This window comes from Penaeus vannamei, chromosome 33 (genome assembly GCF_042767895.1).
Source record: "Penaeus vannamei isolate JL-2024 chromosome 33, ASM4276789v1, whole genome shotgun sequence".
NCBI classification, from domain to species: Eukaryota; Metazoa; Arthropoda; class Malacostraca; order Decapoda; family Penaeidae; genus Penaeus; species Penaeus vannamei.
In genome coordinates, this window is record NC_091581.1 from 10,555,597 (window position 1) to 10,575,596 (window position 20,000).

Genomic DNA, 20,000 nt, shown 5'->3' on the forward strand with positions numbered 1-20,000 from the left:
CGCACGCTGGACTCCCAAGCCCTCGCACGCCGCGGCCGTTGCCATGGCAGTGCGAGTACCAGGAAGGACGTGTCCCAGGCCCTTCCCCTCTTTCTTATCTTTCCCCGTCGGCCTTCGTTCCCTTCTCGATGGGATTTCCATTAGCTTCTTCCCGATCAAGGTTATGGTGATGAATGTGGCGATGGAGGTGGTGGTGACAGGGATTGTGGTGGGAAAGGTGATGATTGTAAAACCAAGAAAAACATTATACAGCATATAACAGGGATATAAAATTAAGAAAATTAAAAACAACAGGCTAGGACACGCATTTCCACCCCGAAAAGTCCGACTCCCAGGCACCTACGGGCGGGATAGCTTCGTCCCACACACCTTAGTTCTTTCCTTGCTATTCCCTGTCCATGCACACACCCCATGAAACGCCTGATAATGAAAGAAAGGAAAAGAAGAAAGAAGGGAAAGAACTCCATCGACCAGAAACGCACCTGAACTCTCGCCTCTGCTCTTCGCCCTGACTAAAATACAAGTCGAATATTCACCATTGAATTTACATATACATAAGCTGATGCCATTCAGACTGGCCCGAGACCCCGCATTATTTGCCTGAAGTCGGCCTCGAGCGGACATTTATACTACTTTACATAAGATTAAAGTGCAGCAAAACGTGCTGAGTCTAACCTAGCCACGAGGAGGGTCCGACTTTTCTTTCTTTTCGCCTTTGCTCGTGCCAGCTGGACCCCGTGAGGTCGTCTGCATTTCTGGCTTGTTTTGTTTTGGTGTCGCGTTTTTTTTTTTTGTCTCTCCTTCTCTCCCTTTCCCTTTTCTGTTCTTATGCTTTTTCTACCTCTTCTTATTCTCGTTCTTCCTCTCACTCCTATCGCTCTCTCTCTCTCGCTGTCTCTTCCTGTATGTATATACGTCTCCGTCCTTTCTTCACAATATCATTCTTTATCTCCCACCTAACTCTCACTCCCACTCACTTTTACTCATGGACTCCCACTCTTACTCATTCACTTACTCACTCCCCCCCCCCATCTCTCTCTCTCTCTCTCTCCCCCTCTCCCTCTCCTCTTATCGGCGAGATCTTGCAACTCACACACCCATCTAGCACTCCACTTGACTTAATAACGATGATCTCTGATGAGGCACGTCACCCCGCCACCGCAGGACCGTGCTCGGAGGCGCCCCTGGTCATGCTGGCGGTGAACTAGCTCAGCACAGGGTAAGTGTCCGTGACGTCGGGAGGAAACCACGGAGAGCCGATAGGGAGTCGCTCGCCCTTCCGCTGCCTCCTTTTGGGACTGTCTTTGGGGTCTCCTTCGGGTACTGCTTGAAGTGCGAGATGCTGCTTGAAGGGCGTCACGTCTGGGTTTCTACAGCACATCGATCATCTGCGGCGGGTACATTTTTCGTCCTTATCCCAAGCAAAGTTCACAGTATCCAACATCCTTTTGAGGCGAAAAAGGCTGGAGATGAAAAAAAACGCAACTCTGCATTTACATCCATTTAGAGATTATACGCATATCGTATCTACCCGGATGTGAGTGTGGCGTAACATGCCCCTAGTCTTTAAAATCCCGAGTTTTAGCCGGCCAAATCTGAGAAAAGGCGTCGTCATGCGTCGGGCAGCAGAGAAGTCATATCTGTCACACGAGAACTCCCTCGTGTTCGTGACCGACAAATGGCGTCATTTTCCTATTTGTCGGACCCGTCTCTTGATCCCCGAAACTGGGAGAATCTCCTTTCGGCCGACGCGCGTGTCCCGCGTGACTCACTCACGAAGTTTTTGGCTTTGAAGGTCTTTTTAGAGGCGAAGCGAACGTTGTTAAGGAGGGCCTTTTTCTCATGGGAAGATATCTAATCTTCAACCTAAAGTAATAACGAGTCACGTGGTCGGCCACCACGCACATCGTGTGTGCTGAGTGAAGTTCCTTTAATCTCAGAGGTTCTTCAACAGGTAGGGTCCACATAATTAGTTTCAACAAAATGCAACACAAATCCTATACGAGAGGGAAAGACGCCTACTTTCACTTTCAAGAATACGGCATGGAGCTTGTCAGAATACACATGAGAAATACTTGTTACAATAAAGAACTGCGTGTCGTGTGTGCCTGCCGACATTCTATCAAAATCGCGACCCCGATGACATCTGGCACTCGCGCATTTGCATCTCTTTAATGGCGATTCGGAGGCTTCTGCTGTCTAATAACGTTCGAGCATCTTCATTTGCCGCGACAACTTATATTCAACTGTCCTGAGCAGTTCCAAGGCAGACTCTTGAGCAATTCATAACGCAGAAGCTGTTAAGTATCCCTTTTATACATTCCCGGAGCGTGTCGTATACATGGTTCCGCCAGAATCGTTTCGGGCACAATATATATCAGCTGAAAAAGGTAATAGAAATGGACTAATCAGCTGGTTGACCGAGTCCATCCGAAAACAACCTCACTACCCTCAATCATGTCACCAGCTAACACACACAACAAATTTTCCCGTCATTATGCAGATTGGACTCTGTGCCAAGAGTCCCATTTAAAAGCCGTCATTAAAGTGAATTTACGACTTTAAAACCGCTATCAACCCATAAGGCTTACCGCGCTACAACGAGCCGCCACATCCATACCCATATATAAAAACGCTTCGACTTTCTTCGGTTTATCGTTAATGACGCCATTGCTCTATTGATATATCGTGCGTTCAGCGGGATGACAGCTGAGAGTGACGCCTTCTCCTCAACACATCTACCAAAAGAAATGCTGATGTCTAACTCCTTGTCATCAGTTAAACCCACTTTGTCTGAGTGCTGCGGACTGGGCTATGCACCAGACGATGGCCTTTGTGTCATATGAATGTAACAACGTCAATCCCATCCCTCATGGGCGCAGAGGTAAACATTCAACCAGGACAGACCCATAATTCGTGCCCAGAGTTATGGCGGGGCGTCGTCACTGAACAATATTTCCCGGGTGACAGACGCACTGTCCTCCAGCTCCGACTCTCGCCGTAATAAACTCTCGTACATTTGGATCGCCGCCCACCGCTCCGTACCCAACGCCAGGTTCGCTCTGCCTCCCCAACCCCCCAAATCACCCCCTCCTTCCTTCCCCCCCCTCTCCCCTCACCACCATCCCCTCCTCCCTACTCTCCCCCTCAACCCCGAAGAGCACAGCAAAGGAGGAAATAATTAGCACAGAAGGAAAAACGCATGCACGTGAAACCCCGTAATTAACACCAGGGTGGCACGGATCACGCGGTAACACGGGATCTGCGAAGAGTTGTGTAATGGGAGTATTTTTATGAGGTGTGCTTGGGATGCAACATACAAAGGAATGTGTGAATTAAAGCGCATCGTTGGGATTGTTTATAATGGCATTAAGTCCGCTCTGTGATGAAAAAAGCTTACATGTTAAAGGATTTTGTATGATTTTTATAACAAAACGGATTAATATACATGAATGGGAATTTGTAGACACAGACATGAATTTCTGTAATAACCTGTATAGTAACTGCAGGTGTTGCATTTACTATAGTCGCATATGTATGAATGGTTAGTTAATAAAATTATGCCTATTACAAAAACACGATTATGCGACAATGAGCAAATATTAGTTGATAACGAATTCTAGTTACCGACTTTAATGTATGTGGCAAGATAGATAGAAAAATAGGTAGATGGATAGAGACAGGGGGGTTGATAAGTAGATAGATATAGAGAGATGCGGTTAAAAGGGAAAAAACAGACAGGTACATATGAAAAGATGAGATAAAAATATATGTTACAACGACAGTTATTGCCTGCACTTCATTTCCACCTGTACGAGGGCATAACTCATCGCAATAAAATTAACATACAATATAATGGCCTCTCTTCATTGTCATTTCTGGCTTAAAACATTCAGCGAGAAGTAATTATCCTTTGCCATATTTACAAGTCAACCGACCTGCGGTGTGGCCATGTGTGAGTTTCCCGTCGGGCTGGCGATGCGCGGACAGGTTCAACATTCGCTTGTTGCTTAACAAACACGCACACACACACTTATCATACACACATACACACGCTGACATTCACGTACACACACAAGCATACATACACAAAGACGTATACGAAGACAGACAGCCAGGGGCATGTATGAAGAGGCCACTCTCAGGAGGAAAGACAGCCACGCGTTCTCGAGTCAAATCATCAGGTACAGTTTGTAATGGTAACATGATTCGTGCGATCCATCGGCTACGCAAGTCCGGCCGCAAATAAAATAGCGTCGCGGCGCTTCGAGTTTCCACTGCTCGAAGCTTAATGGCGTTCCTTAAGATTCAACTTGGATTCGGGCGCTCAAACCCGTGTCATAATCCAGCCAGGCAGCAGAGGGCCGACACTACGCCGCCAGAGGACCCTGTTCTGAACTATCTAATGAGGGGAGTGCATGTGGTGGCGAGCGCGGAGAGCGATCCCCTCTCACTCATCCCCCGCTCTGTCTCTCCCTCTCTCTCTCTCCCTCACTCCCAACCCCTCACACACACTCACACCCTCCTCGGCCGCCCAAGGATCGATAAGCGTGGGCAAACTTAGGTGTGACACTGTTCCCTACACGCTCTGCCCCCCTCCCCCTCCCCATGCGGCGGCTCCTTCAAGGGGGAGGAAGAGAGAGGGTGGGGGGTGGGGGCGAGGAGACCAATATATCCTCCCTTCCTCCCCCCTTAAGCCCCTCGCCCCTCGCGTGGATTCTCTCGCCCGCCAGTGTTTACGTTGCAAATAGTTTTGTCCGGTGTATTTGCTACGGCCATGCCATAAGCGTGGCGATAAAGAAATTAAAACAAATGGAAATACATCACGGCGGCGTCAGTAGCGAGGGCTGCGCCGGAAAGAAGGAAGAGAGGGGAAGGAGGGCCGTTGGGGTGGACGCGAGAAAGGAAGGGGGAAGGGACGCCGAGGGGGAGACAGGACCCCCCACATGAGAATGGCCGCGTGACTCCCCGTGAGCACCAAGCTGACGATGCTGGGAGAAGGGGGGGCGGCGGGGATCGAGGAGGGGACGCAAGAGGGGGCGGCGGATGCTGGCAGCGGCGAAAAGATTCTTTCCACTTGATTGTTGTTCTTTGGCACAATATTTGTTACTGGTGGTCGTGGAACTGCAACACACGGACCCCTCTGAGAGCAGGCAACTCTTCGTTTTTGTTTTGCGGTTCGTTAAATGCATTGCAAATCTATAAACTTGACATTCTTGCACGGAGACAATGTTTATTGCCATTTCCCCTCACGACAGAATCATTGCAATTCTCTCGAACATAGAATACTATAATCAACGCCTACCATAAAAACCAAAAATAGATAAACGAAGCAAATAAATCCCTCCCCCCAAAAAGAAAATCGAAAACAAAATCCGAGTTCAGATATGAAAAAAGTAATTAAGCGAGGAAACTGATTGCGCTGAAGCTGATCAGAGGAATTTCAGGGCGAGGAAATGTGCTTCTCGGCGTGAGATGGGCGGGGAAGAGGGCGGGTCTGTGAGGACGGCGGGAGGGTAAGGGTTGGGCGGGGGTGGGGGGCGAGGGGGGCGAGGGGGGCGGGGGCGAGACGGCGTGGTAGCACCAAAGACAGCGATGAAGTTCTCAATTCTATCTGTTGCTACGATGGTCTATGACGAACGTACGCGTGATAACGACGGCTCGACATGGCAAAGAGGCGGTCAGCCAGGCTAGGGAGGAGGCGAGGAGGCGGAGAGGAGAGGAGGAGAGGCGGCGACGAAGCGCAGAGATGGCGAGCAACAATAGCAACAGGGCACCGCAGGACCCACAACTTCCTCCAAGAGGATAGACTGTTCCTCTTTAACATGACGCCTTGTGTGCGTGTCCGTGTAAGTGTGTGTGTGACCGTATTTGTGCGCTAGCGAGCGCGCGCGTGTGTGTATGCGTTTGTGTGTGTGTGTGTGTTCCCGTGCGTGCTTTGCGTACGTGTGCGTATGCGTGTATCTATGTGTGTGTGTGTGCACACGCGCGTGTGAGTGTGTGCATGTGTGTGCACACGCGCGTGTGAGTGTGTGCATGCGTGAGTGTGAGTGTGTGCATGTGTGTGCACGCGCGCGTGTGTGTGTGTGTGCATGTGTGGTTTTGCTTACCTGAGCCTGAACACGTGTGTAAGAGAATGTGTGTTTTCCAAGCTGAACTCGCAATTAATGGCGTGGACATGATGACACCGAGATGCCCCGAGCACTAAACAAAACAAAAAAACGATAGCGCCAGATACGCGTGAAGCAGCACCTATGAACATGATAATTTATAGATTACATATAATGGAGACATGCAATTAATGTTTCGGATGATTAATATCCAAAATACATGATTATTTTTTTTTGCGCAACGGAAAACACACTAATGGCCATAATGAACGCAAACATGGCGATACAAAGGCGTCAGATTTTTCACTTCCTCCCTTTATTTCACCCGCAGGTGCCCGCAGGCGACAGGTGTTCCTTATTACCATCATATGACGCACGTTCTCATTATGATACATGTACCGCCACGCCGTAATTACATGCCGCAACGACAACGTCAATTCTATAGATGTATCAATACGTCAAGTCCGTCGTTACACAGACCGCAGACACCCTCGGACCCGGAGGCGAGAGTCCCGGTCTCGTCAGGTCCTCGGTCCTTTTGTCCCCAACCCCGCTAAGCCCGACCCCTCCTCCCTCGCTTCACCTCGTTCCTTCGTCCCTGAATACGCTCCTATACTCGCCTCTGCCTCCTGTATAATCCTACAGGGATTCCTCTTCCATTGCCACCTCCCCCCCCCCCCCCCCGCCTCCACGCGCCATCCGTCGGCCCTCCATTGACGACCGCCGGCGAGGTGTTGCACTCACAGCAACTACAAACAATGCGCGAGATTACCTTGTAAGCAATCACACCATCACGTTGTTGACTGTGTGAAGATAAATATTGCTGGGTAATAAACCCCGCCCAAACGTTAGATTAATATTTGTTTTACTTTATGCGTGTAGAGCAGGTTGACATTATTTCCGCTTGAGTGGTCACACACACACCGCACGTGATGGCTCTGTCACCCCTCCCCCCTGGCCTTCCTCTTGCAATCGCTGGTCTTCCTTTCAATTCCGCTTGTTTAGCTCCGGACAATGTAAGGGCAATTAACAACCGGAAACGCTCGTGGATCAGACAAGTGTCACGGGTACAGATGTGACAATTAAGGAAAAGGTTGCTGGCCTGAGCACCGTTTTGACACCCAGTGTATAGTTCCGATGTACTAACAGACCTATTGTCCTGGGTGCGATTTTCCTATAAGAGGCGTCGATCTACTATCATTCCTGCTCTACGAATATCTAAAATATAAAAATCCTTTCCAGGTTTCATGTACGGAATTGAAGTCGCATGAAGAGGAAGGGGAAACGCATCGAAGAGTCAGTAAAGCCAGACCCTTTAGCCAATCAAAACGTGATCTTTTACAGGAGTTATTCAGAACAGAAAGCGATGGGCTAGGTCGGGTGCCTTTCAGAATGTCATTTTAGCCTCGGTAATCTCTTCCGGTTTTCCACGACAGATAAGAATAGGAGCAACAGAGCCAAAAGTCGTCCTGATTCCTCTCCGCCGAGCTCGTACAGGGCATTATTCTGCCTCGCGTGTAGCAGCCGGTTCTGGGGCTGAGGTTGTGATAGGTCCATCGCTCTCCATAACAGGGCGTTCTCGGCGTGGGTGTGAGCTGTGCGGTTTCGCGCCGACAATATCCGGCAGAGCAGCAGGAACGAGTCACCGGAGTCATTGTGACGTCAGATGGTGCGCACACGAACTTTCCTAGACTAATCATGGCAGGGTGAGGGTGATATCCTGGAACTAGTAGATTCAGACGGGTAAACGAGTTGCCATGAGGACGCTTACCACAAGGACCACCCTTATCTCACCCTGTCACTCTTCCCCTGTCTTGTCTCGCGTCCATCTCAACACACCTACCCATGGCATGTGACCTACCTTGCTCAGGTCCTCCTCCCTTCGCGACTCCGACTCGAATCATAATCATATTTACATCAGTTATTAATTCTCGTTTCCTGAACCTTTTCCGGCTTTGGACAACCAAGGCGAAAAGGTACACTAAAACGTATAAATACATCCTGAAATCCGTAAAAACGAATAAATACCATCATCTGTGTCGATTTCTTCCTCCCAGTCTCCATTCGTCACGCGAAGGGAAGGCGTCAGTCAGGCTGGAGGAATATCAGTGACGAACGAGGCCTCGCCGTCAGCACCCGAAGGAAGGTCCCGGCGCACGGAGGCCAGGGCGAGGGGGATTATCTTGGGAGATGCAGCGAAGGGCGCGCGGGACTCGGGACCGGACGTCGGCTTGGGGGATGGATGTTGGCAGGGGGAGGGGGAAGTAGAGAGGGCATGGTGGGCAGACACATTCCTACACGCGTCCTGTCGGCTCCTGCGGGTGTGAGGAGGCTCCGTTTGTGGGTATCTACCTCCATCCTCCCTAGAACCCCTGCTTATTACTAACCCATACTACACTGCCATGTCCACGAACCTAAACCTTTTGATGTCCTTTCACTTCGTCACGAAAGACCTCTGTATTCTTCGCATTTCCTCCGCCGCTTCATTACCAACACATTGCAAATACCGTATGTTGCTCAGCATAATTGGATTATTCAAATACTGATGCCGAAGAGAAATGGCTGTTCTGCTCAAGATTAATGATCTTCTGTCTCACCCTGAGCGGAGGAAGCGCCGAGTCCTCTGTCATCTGCGCGCCCCGTCCACCTTATAGACAGCTGGGCCCGCGCCTTCGCTCACACTTCTAATCTTCACTTCGCCTTTGTCTCCTCTCGGACGCGCGAACGACGCTCCGTCCCACATGGAATACAGATAATTATTCTTCCAATTCCTCGTCGTGCTCCCCTCGTCGCCTCCGGACAGGCATTGACAGCATCTCTGTCTCTCTCTTTGCCACCTTTGCCCCCCCCCCTCTCTCTCTCTCTCTTTGCCACCTTTGCCCCCCCCCCCTCCCTCTCTCTCTGTCACCTATGTCCCCACCCCCTCACCCTACCCTTTGCATCAACCAATTTCCAACATGTTGAGCCTGACATGCTGTCCATACCTGCCTCCTTCCACACTCCTGAATACTCAAGATGCCTCCCGACCCGGCGCGCACATCTTGTATGTCTTTTGTATTTCTCGCCATCGCAAGAGTTCCAGCAAGGACAGCGACGAGGGCGTTTACTTGATTCCAACTAGACCCAGAGTTTAGTGCTTCACTCGCCCGATAAGATCCCAGCGCCTGGTCCAGAAGGAATCCCACACTAAGCTGGAAAAGCGGGCTCGTTATCTCTACTCAATCTCCAACTATAGGCCTACTGTGTAAAGTAGCGATGGGAGATAATCATTCCACAGCCATTCCTCTCTGACACTGGTTCAACTTCGTAGCCGTAGCGAGAAGAAATACATAATCTTTCCCTCCTTCGCCTCTGACCTTCCACGTCTTGTGACCTCACATCACCGAGATTCCTTCGCTGCATTCCTCTCCACCTAGCATCCTTGGGTGACCGATTCCCCGAACGTGCAGCCTTTCTCGAGACGCCCTTCTGTTTCTTAGTTATCAGGAGACAGCGGAAGATCAACCAGTCACAGAAACAACAGAAAAGTCACCTCGAAATGTGCATGTGACTTGAACGATTAGCCTTCGCATCAACAACCTCTTCCTCTACATCGCAAGTGGTCAAAGCTACAATGCAGGATGCGGCAGAGATTGTTTCTCGGAACACCAACATCAGTATCACGCAACACCAATCATATCGCCGGTTGGATAAGCATGGAACTAATCGACTGCATTAATGAATGCCCTTCATCATCTCCCTCATACTAGTGCTGATGACAAACCAATTCCTGTTAGCTTGAACGACTGCTTCGGCAATTTACGTAACTCCTTCATCTATAAATTATGAACTGCGGCCCAGAGCGGTGTTTAAACAGTGGCGCTAATTACTACAACTTGCACTAAACGACTTAACTCAATTAGATATATGGTCTTCCCACTGTCAACACTAAAGGACTACGAACGTGCCATAAAACCATTAAATAAAGCGTAGCTAAACAAGAACTATATAGCTATGACTATACCTTTCCATTTCTTACAATGAACTGCACTAAAATAACCAAAATGGGGCTGCAATAAAATAAGTCTGTAATACAATTATAAGAGCCATTCTCATTATAAGTTCATTCAAAATGCAGATACACCAGTTAACGTACAAGGAATATCCAGCACCCACGGATGATGAGGCTTTCGTACACAGTGACTGTTGGGAAAGAAAACAATATGAAAGAATTGAGAAAACGAAAGTTAGACTTGATAGAACAGTTGGGAAATGATTAGACAGATGCGGATAAAACAGGTGCGAGTACATGTGTGAGTGATATGAATATGTGTGTGTGAGTGTGCGCGTGTGTGTGTGTGTGTGTGTGTGTGTGTGTGTGTGTGTGTGTGTGTGTGTGTGTGTGTGTGTGTGTGTGTGTGTGTGCGTGTGCGTGTGCGTGTGCGTGTGCGTGTGCGCGCGCGTGTGTGTGTGAGTGAGTGTGAGGGTGTGTGTGTGTTCATATGTGAGTGTGTAAGCTAGTGTCTGAGTGAGTGTATATGAAAAATCAGCTAAAAAGGCAAGTGGGAAAGAGGGAAAGAAAGAGAACGAAAAGGATAAGGAAGTGAGGCAACACGTCACCCAAGAGACACCTGCGCTTCGCCCTATAATGGGGAGGAAGAGGAGCGCTCTCCACGAGGCCCAAACTAGGTTTATTAGTTCTGAAACAAATTAAGCAGATGTGTCTAGCGAAGTTAATCGTCCAAGTGGTTTAATAATCGGATTTATGCCGAATTTAAGATCTCATAAACGAGAGGCAGATTGAAAGGGAAAGTGGGAAGTAAGGAGGAATATGCAATGGATTTACCTGAAAAGTAAACACGCAGAGAAACATTTATCGGGAAACAAATAAGATTTACAAAGACTGCGAAGTTTGCGTGAAACAAGTGTTCCAAAATGAGGGCGTTGTGACGGCTGAACATCTGTGGCTCCATTGGTGAGTGGATATTGTGTCACAGGTGTTGGGTGGATCAGGTGATGCCATGGAAATGAGGTATTCTTGTTATAGAAAGAAACGGCAGTCTCGTTCAAGATATGATGGCAGCATTAGGTCGCAGTTGCGTTAGGATTTTCAAGTCTAGCGCAATGCTCGTTCGTCCTGGTTGCACAAACGGCAATAATGAACAGATCTTCCTAGGAAACACCTTTCTTCTCTCCTCCCCCCCCCCTCCCCTCGTCCCCCTTTCCCCAACTCACGGCCACGTGTGTCGCGAGTGACTTCCCTCCCCCCTTCCCCCTCCCCCGTTTCTCCCACCTCCTCTGTAATGGCGCGTCGGACCAGGCCGTGAAAGGACACGGGTCTAGAGTACAATAATAGCGACGTTGTGGCTGGTACATGATCAGGCAAACATCACCGAACTCACGGCAATTTGGCTGAGGTTCTTGGTGGCGAATTACGGTTTTCGCAGCCGCCATCACCGTCGCCATAACCGCGCTTTGCTAAACTCCTGCCAACCACTGCCCCCAACGGACGATTTTGAGGCGTGAGCTCATGTCGTCCTGCGATTCATTCCCGTCCACGCGAGCTGTTATGACTGACATTGCCCTAAATCCGAAGTGCAAAAAAAGCAGCATGCAGAACAGTGGGCCGGATCAGGACGGACGCCCCTCGCAAAAACAGCCCTCCCGCCCGTGCGTTCATTGAGACAATCGAGCGCCGCCATGCGCGAAATTCTTGAGATGTTCTCCTATCTCCATTTGAATTACCGGGGCGGGCGCGGGCATTCGCGGCTGACACCTCGCTTGCTCGCCGCCGACGACGCGCCGATGAAAATCCGCTGGAGGAAAAGATCACGCGGTTTAATGGAGCGCCATTAATCACCCATTCCTTGCTCGGAAAACGCAGTCGCGGCGGATTTCCTCTAGATTGCTATTTCTGTTGTCGGGTTTCTTCTCTTTATTTACTTTTAAGGGGGTCTTATCTATTTCGTGTATGGCTACCTTGCCTCGGAGGAACGTTGCGGCAGGAAATCTTACGTTCTGGAAGACGCGGATCTTTCCTCCTTTGCGTCACGAAAGACATACCTGAATGTCTGAAATGGAATCCCGGCCACGAAAGGCTTAGCGGGATTATCACAATTAGGTAACACGTAATATCACCCGAGGTTATTACAAACCACTATGAAATCAGGAAACGGCGGCCAGTCACCGCGCCGCGCCCTCGCAGCGCATGCAACGGCAGCCCTCCGTCGTGCAGATTGCGGTTGGCGGGCGGGAGGGAATGTCCGCCCACAGAGTCCGCCCGCGTGCCGCTCCTCGACCAGATTTCACTCCTTCGTTACGTCTGCCGACTAATGGCGGGGATGGCGCGCTGGCCGGAATTGCGACACGATTTATGGACACGAGAGAGCTGGCGTCTCCGGAAATGCCGAAACGCGCCACTTTGGTTGCTTGTTTTTCGTCTCCACTCGAGGAAACCTTTGGCGGTAGGCGCTGTCGTGTTTGAGGAGCAACCAACGTTTACACCTATAATTTGATAACGTCATCCTACGAGGCGGCGGTTTCGAGTGCGCTCAGAATTCGAAGGCGCATTCTTACTGCGTCGTCAGTGTGCATGGGTTATGCGACGCGGAGAAGAGCGTAGACGAAGAATCTCATCCGAGGTTCGCCTGATCAAAGTCTCCAACTAAATAATCACGTTTTAATTTATATAACTATATGGGTATATGATATACACGAGCCGAATCCTTCACCGAGCTTCCACAAAGGTGTGTTCATATCCTTCCTAACGACCGAGCAGCCATCCTATTCCGGTTGAGCTGAACGCCATTGTTATGCATTACTTGCATGGACTGACGAAAGCATCTTGCATGACCGGTGTACCTGTCTATTTATATCTACCTGTGAATGCGTTTGCATTTTGATTTTTACATAAATATGCCCGTGTACTCGTGTGTATATATATACAATATATGTGCGTGCGTGTGCACACTCGATGAGGAGCCATGCACAGCACAGACGCCCCGAGGTAGGCACCGCTGGTCACGTGGTCGCGCCGATTTTCCAAAAGCTCGCGTATAGAAAGCCCGAGCGGGAAGCCATTACCTTCACGAGCCGCCGGTCATGACGCCGACCATCACGTCCCACCATCACGTCCCTCGCCCGGAGAGAGGGACGTGCCGGAGCGTCCTTTCCGCCCGGTGGCGCGGCGACGCGAAATGCCGCGGCGGCGGCGACGAAGGGGGGCGGGGGGAGGGAAACCGTGTCCCGGAAAATGCCACCACAGCGCCTCCCCCACCCCCTCTTGCACGCCCTTAGGCTAGTCACACAGAGGCGAAGACGTTAACTGGCACAAACACCAATTTCTTTTTCCCTGGTCAAGTCTTGCCGACGTGAGAGAAAGGCAGAGGGAGCGACGTGGCGCGAAGAGGGACTCTACGGCGGCACGCCTTCCATCCCGCGATAACACACTCGAGACAACCCTGTACGTCTTGTAGACACCATGAAGATAAACTTCTTAGCAACGGTGTGGTGGCGACAGAGGCCGTGGTCAGGCAGCCACTTGAAAACATCAAATTTCTTACGCATTCAAAAACTGTCCTCAATCCCGCCATTCACACAAAGAAAGTCAAAAGAATAAGAAAAAACGTCTTTTCACTTCCTTGCTTTCTTAGATTTACGTGGCTGGATGTGTAGTCTTTGTTTCAATATGCTTCTGCTATTGCTACATAGTTATTATTGATCCGGAACGTTCCTTAAAAACAATGTTGTCGTATTTAAGATACAATGCTTTTGTCATGCTTCCTGTCCACCTTTTGTTACCTTAATATCAATCTCGCTATCATAATCATTATTATTGTTATCATTATAATTTTTACTATTATTATTATCATCATTACTATCATTATTATCGTTATCATTACTATCATTATCGTTATCATTACCATTAGCATAATCATTATCATCATTACTATTATCATTATTAACATTATCATTTTTGTTATTATTATCATTATTATCAACATCATTATCATTAACAGTGGATGCTGTTGTAGAGGAATTACACTTATTTATCTTATTAATATTCATCATCACATGTCATCATTACCATTGTTACTTTATCATCATTATAATCATACCTCTCATTATTATTATTTTTATTGTCAGTCAGTGATGATATCAATATCATTAGTATTGCTATTTTTGTCTTCTATATTAGCTTACCACAAGTATTACCAGTATTATAAGTTATTACCATTATCATAGTTGATAATGGTAAAATACAAATACAAATAATTAGTATTCACGACAACAGTGACAATAGTAGCTATTAATAAAAAATGACTATTATTATCATTATCATTAATACCAATTTCAGTACTGTAACCATTAATGTCATTGTTATTGTTGCTATCATGAGTAGCATTATCACTATTATCATTATTTTGTCCATCATTATCCTTCAACATCTTTACTATAACTACATTATTCTTATCATTATAGTCAACGTTGAAAAACCATCTTGCAACATTAATTATAACCACAATAACGACATAACCAACAAAAAATAATAATGACAACTTACGACAATAATGTTAATTATGTCAAAGATGATGGAGATGAAGTGAACGTAACGATGATCATGATGATGATCATGATGATGATGATAATGATGAAGATGATGATGACAATAAAGTTTAAGATGAAAAATGAAGATAAAGATTAAGATGACAAAGATGATGACGATGACGAAGATGATTAAGATGATGATGATAAGGACAACAACAACAGCAAACAATAAAAATAATGATAATAATAACAATCATAATAATGATGATGATGATAACAAATAACAATGATAATAATAAGAACACAACAATAAGAATAACATTAATAACAATAATAATATCAATGATGAAGATTATGATGATGATAATGATGAAATTATTACTATTATTATTATCATTATGATGATGATGGTAATGATATGACTGTGATGGTGATGATTATAATAATGATGAAGATTATGATGATAACAAGAGGAAGACGAAGAACAATAATAAGAGTAATAATATAAAGCAATAACAATAATGATAATGATGCTAATAATGATGATGATAATAATAATAATAATGATCAGATGAAGATGATTTTGATGACAATGGTGGTTTGATTATCACTATCACTTTTATCTTGATCATTATCAAAGTCATGATCACCATCATCTTAATTATAATCGTTATCATCATTATCATGATTACTATTGCCATTATAATCATCATCACCATTATCATTTTTAATTACTATCTCTATTATCGTTATCTTTTTATTATCACTTTCGCTATTATTATAATAATAATTATTATTATTATTATTTTTATCACTAACATTATGATGATGATGACTATCATTATTATTCATATTATCATTATTGTCGTCACCATTATCATCATTATTTTTAATATCATTATTATCTTCATCGACATTATAATAGCAGTAGTAGTAGCAATCATAATAATGGCAATACTACAACTACTACTACTACTAATAATAAAAATAATAATAATTTTCGTTACTATCATCATTACTGCTATTATCATTATTATAATAATGATATTTATCACTATGATTATTATTATTATCATGACTATCATAATGATTATAATCTCATCATTATTATTATTATTTCCATCATTACTATTGTCATTATCATTATTACTATTATCATTATCATCATCACCATCATCATTATTATCATTATAATCTTTAAAAATAATAATAATAATAATAATAATAATAGTGATAATGATGATGATGATAATAATAATAATAATAAAAGAAAATTATAAAAGAAAAAAATAATATCAATAACAATAACAATAACAATTATGATAACAATAATAACTATAATAGGAATAATTACATTACTACTACCACAACTACTAAAATAATAATAATAATAATAATAATAATGATAATAACATTAATGGTGATGATAATAACAATTCAATAAATAAATAAATGCAAAGACGACTATTAATGTGTTCTTCTTTCATCATTACCCCTTACATCACCTGAGCCATTAGTCCTGCCATTACCCAAAACCCAAGACTTCAAATTTTCAAGAGTTAGCCACGCCTCTAATTCAAAATCCAAGCCCCCCAAAACGCTTTTCTTTCTGCCTTCTTGTGTTTCGTCAACTGTCTCCAACTCGTGGTTTCTATTCTTCAAGAAGAGTTGCTTTTGTGAACAATATCGAATACTTAAGACTTGCGAAGGTGAGGACATTCTCGCTACTTTTCTATCTCTCACTCTTCTCCTTCCTTCCTTTACTTATCTTCAACCATTCTCCCTCCCTCCCTCTCCCCCTCTCTCTTTCTTTCTCTCTTTTAATCTTTGTCTCTCTCTCTTTCTCATAATCCCTCTCTCTCTCACTTTCTCTTAATCCCTCTCTCTCTCACTTTCTCTCTCACACACACACACTTCTCTGTCTCTCTCTCTCTCACCTCTTACTTTCTCTCTCTCTCCCCTCTCACTTTCTCTCTCTCTCTCCCCTCTCACTTTCTCTCTCTCTCTCCCCTCTCACTTTCTCTCTCTCTCCCTCCCTCCATCTTTTTCTCTCTCCCTCCCTCCCTCCATCATTTTCTCTCTCCCTCCCTCCTTCCATCATTTTCTCTCTCCCTCCCCTCTCTCTCTCTCGAACAAGGATATTCACTCACCTTCAGACTCTTGCAGCGAGGGTCTAGGAAACTGGCCACGTGGTGAAGCGGTGTTAGTTTCAGGGCATCCGCCAGACTTTTTCCTAGGTGTTGCTTGAGTTGCTGCAGTGGAAGGGAGCTGGAAGATGCAGCACACAGTTGCAACAGCTTGGCACGACACAGGACAGCTTGATTTAACGTTGGTCTCAGCGGGTCTCGCACCGTCAGGAGGCAGCGACGCACCCCCGACAAGAGCTCGGCAACTTCCTGATACGTGCGACGCTCCCCCAAAAGCGCTCCACCTCCTTCAGATCCCGCCAGAACCACACACAACTCGTCATGATGAGCGGTGATGAAATTGAGGGCGTGCAGAAGGGCGTCCCATCGCCGGACCTCGTGGGGCTTGAGGCCACAGCCTGTGACGCTCGCCACGCCTGAATCTGCCAGGAAGGACAAGATAGATGCCACGTCGTCACAAATCTGTCGGTATGAAGACTCGTCTATGAGGGCCTCCAGCGCCGCTTCCGTCGCGTGCCAAAGGCACCGCACGCCCACCACGCCTGGCTCCGACGGGGTGCCGCGGTCGCTCACCACCGTCACATGCTTGTCGCGCATGGCGGACGGCACCAGCGCATCGCTGAAGAAGTCCTCCATGAGCGCCATCAGGGCCTCTTCTTCCGTCTCGTTCTCCGACAGTCGGTGAGCCCCCAGCCCATAGCTGCGGAGTTCGAACTTGGGCGTGATGAAGTGAATGGCGCCCGTGAGGAGGTTGAGGTCCCGCTCGTGGTGGAGAGAGAGACAGAGGTTGGTCTGGTCCAGCACCGCCCTTGCGATGAGCGAGCGCGAGTTGCCGGCCATCGGCGACAGGAACGTGTTGAGGAGCTGCCGCGCGGAGGGCAGCGGCTCCTCCTCGCGGAAGGTGCCGTGCGCCGCCCCTAGATTTAAAACCGTCCACACTAGGCGTTGGAAGGCTGACGAGTCGAGGACGGAGGACGACACCAGGTCCTGACACATGTAGCGAAGGAGCGCCCGCGCCACGCCCGCCATGGCAGCCGTGGGCGCCATCGCCAGCTCGTCCGCCAAGGGGCGAGAGTCATCGATATCGTTTCGGAGGGATAAGCTGAGAGGAGACCCTTGAGGGGACCCTGGCTGGGCGGCGTGGGCGGGGGCGGGAGAATGGGCGCGAACGGTAGGTGGAGGCGAGTCGCCGAGGCGTGGATCAGCTCCTGACGGAGGAAGAGCATCGTCATGAGGTCGCGAGTTGATGTCTGTGGCTGAGCAGCGGTGTCGCAGCAGCCCTCCCGTGCCGCTGTACTTCGTGTACGTCACCACCTTGTGGCAGGTCTTGCAGGCGGCGAAGGGCCTGATGACGCCGTCCACGAACACCACGGAGAACCTGGACCACACGTCCGAGATGTAGTGCGACCCCGCCGCGTCCTTCTCGCCGAGGGTCACGCGCGAGGAACAACTGCTGACGAGCTGCTGCACGGCCTCCTTGGTTAGGCCTCCGCCATCCTCGTCGTCGCCTCCACGCACGCGCCCTCCGCCATACCTGCTGGGGGATGCCGAGCCCCGGAGGTCCTCGGGCACCGCGCCATCGCTGGTGTCGGCGCACTCCTTCTTCACCCGAGCACGACCCCACGAGGAGCTGCTGGCTTCACTTGGACTACCAGGGCTACGCGACCTTACCTCCTGCGCCGACGCCTCCTGCACCGCCACCTCCAGGCGCGCTCTCTTGGCCTCCTGCTCCTCGCGCTCTTTTTCTCGCTGTTGCTGCTGCTGTTGTTGTTGCTGTTGATGTTGATGCTGTCTGTGTAGCTGCTCGAGGTGCGAATGGTGCAGCTGCTGCTGTAGGTGCTGGATTCTTTGAGGATCAGCTAGGAAAGCCGTGGCATTGGCCAGGTTCAAAGCAGTCAGGGGGTGAGCGGCAGCAGCGGCTACCAGGGGCAGCTGCAGGAACCTTAAATCTATAGGAAATGAAGGTGGAGGCGTGCCAGCTTTCCGTTTCCGACACCCGGCGGAGGCGCTGCCGGAGGAGGTGGTGGTGGGCTGCGCCGCGGTGGGAGGCGAGCCCGTGCTGGTGGGGGAAGACCTCGACGCTGTGGTGGTGAGCGACACTGGAGAGGACCTGGCACTGCCGCCGTCACTGTGGAGGGGATGCTCGTTCTTGAGGGAGATGACATCCTCCTTAACGTTTGTTTCACTTATAAAATTCTCACTTTTGATCTCCCCCTTGAGAGCGGCGGCGGCAGTGTCCGCAGGTAGGTTAAGCTTGGCCGAGAGCTTGACGGCGCGGTTGACAGGGGATCTCTCCGACAGGGGATTGCACGGGTGGCGCAGGAGGGAAGCTGTCCCACTCCGCGAGTCGCAGTGTAACACTCGAAAACATACCTTGCACACGGCGAACGGCCGAATCACATGGTCCACTCGCACACGATAATAGAATTTCCAAGCATCGGCGCGCGCTTTTTGGTTTATCTCCAACTCCAAACGATCAGAATGCTCTAATATCAACCTTTCAATAAGCGTCTTGTCCACGACCTCTGTCATATTCGCACTGGCCCACGCCAAGCACACAACTGGCTCGGGTAGGTGCGCGTGCGTGAGTGTACTGTAGAATGTGTCACGGTCACACGCACGACTAGGAACGTGACGGGAAATTTATAACAGATCGTTCTAGCGGGCTACACACACCTTGCAAAACAATTCCTATTTTGACTTTTTAGGATGTTTGTTTCACCAAATTACATTTAGAAATATATAAATCGTTGCACTTCATAACGAAAAAATGGGAAACACACACTGGTACATCTTGAAAACTCACAAAAACAAGTCCGTCTGAGGGTAGCGTGCGCGCTGGCTAGAACGCACTTTGGCCCGGGAGCCGCTGGATGTTGATTCGTCACGGAGGAGGGTGAGTCAATACGCGGCCCCACGTGACGGGATCAGCTCTCCTCGCTCCTCACGGCTCCTCACGGCCTTCCCCTGCGCCCTCCCCTTCCCCGTCCCCTCGTTCTAGCCCCTCACTCACGACATAGTGCGTTAGGGAACGAGGCGACGCTAGGCGAACTGCCACTGTCGCCAACAATCAGCGCGTTCGTAGCGCCAGCTGATGAGTGCGTGCAAACGTAGAAGGGTGAGACTCGCCAACACCTGATCTTCAGATATTTATAAATACGTCTTAGATCACTCGTAATTGTTTGAATTTTCTGAAGCAATGAATCAAATGCCAGGT

General features: G+C 48.2%; 1 protein-coding gene across 1 annotated transcript in view; it reads right to left on the reverse strand.

The window, feature by feature from the left end:
* The window catches only part of LOC113817378 (uncharacterized), a 31,946-nt gene that overhangs the window by 11,458 nt on the left and 488 nt on the right, over window positions 1-20,000 (reverse strand). Inside the window, exon 1 of the mRNA XM_027369419.2 lies at window positions 16,787-20,000. This exon is cut by the window's right edge and continues 488 nt beyond it. Within this exon, the coding sequence (XP_027225220.2) occupies window positions 16,787-19,315 (2,529 nt within the window). The 5' untranslated portion in view covers window positions 19,316-20,000. The remainder of the gene's footprint in view (window positions 1-16,786) is intronic.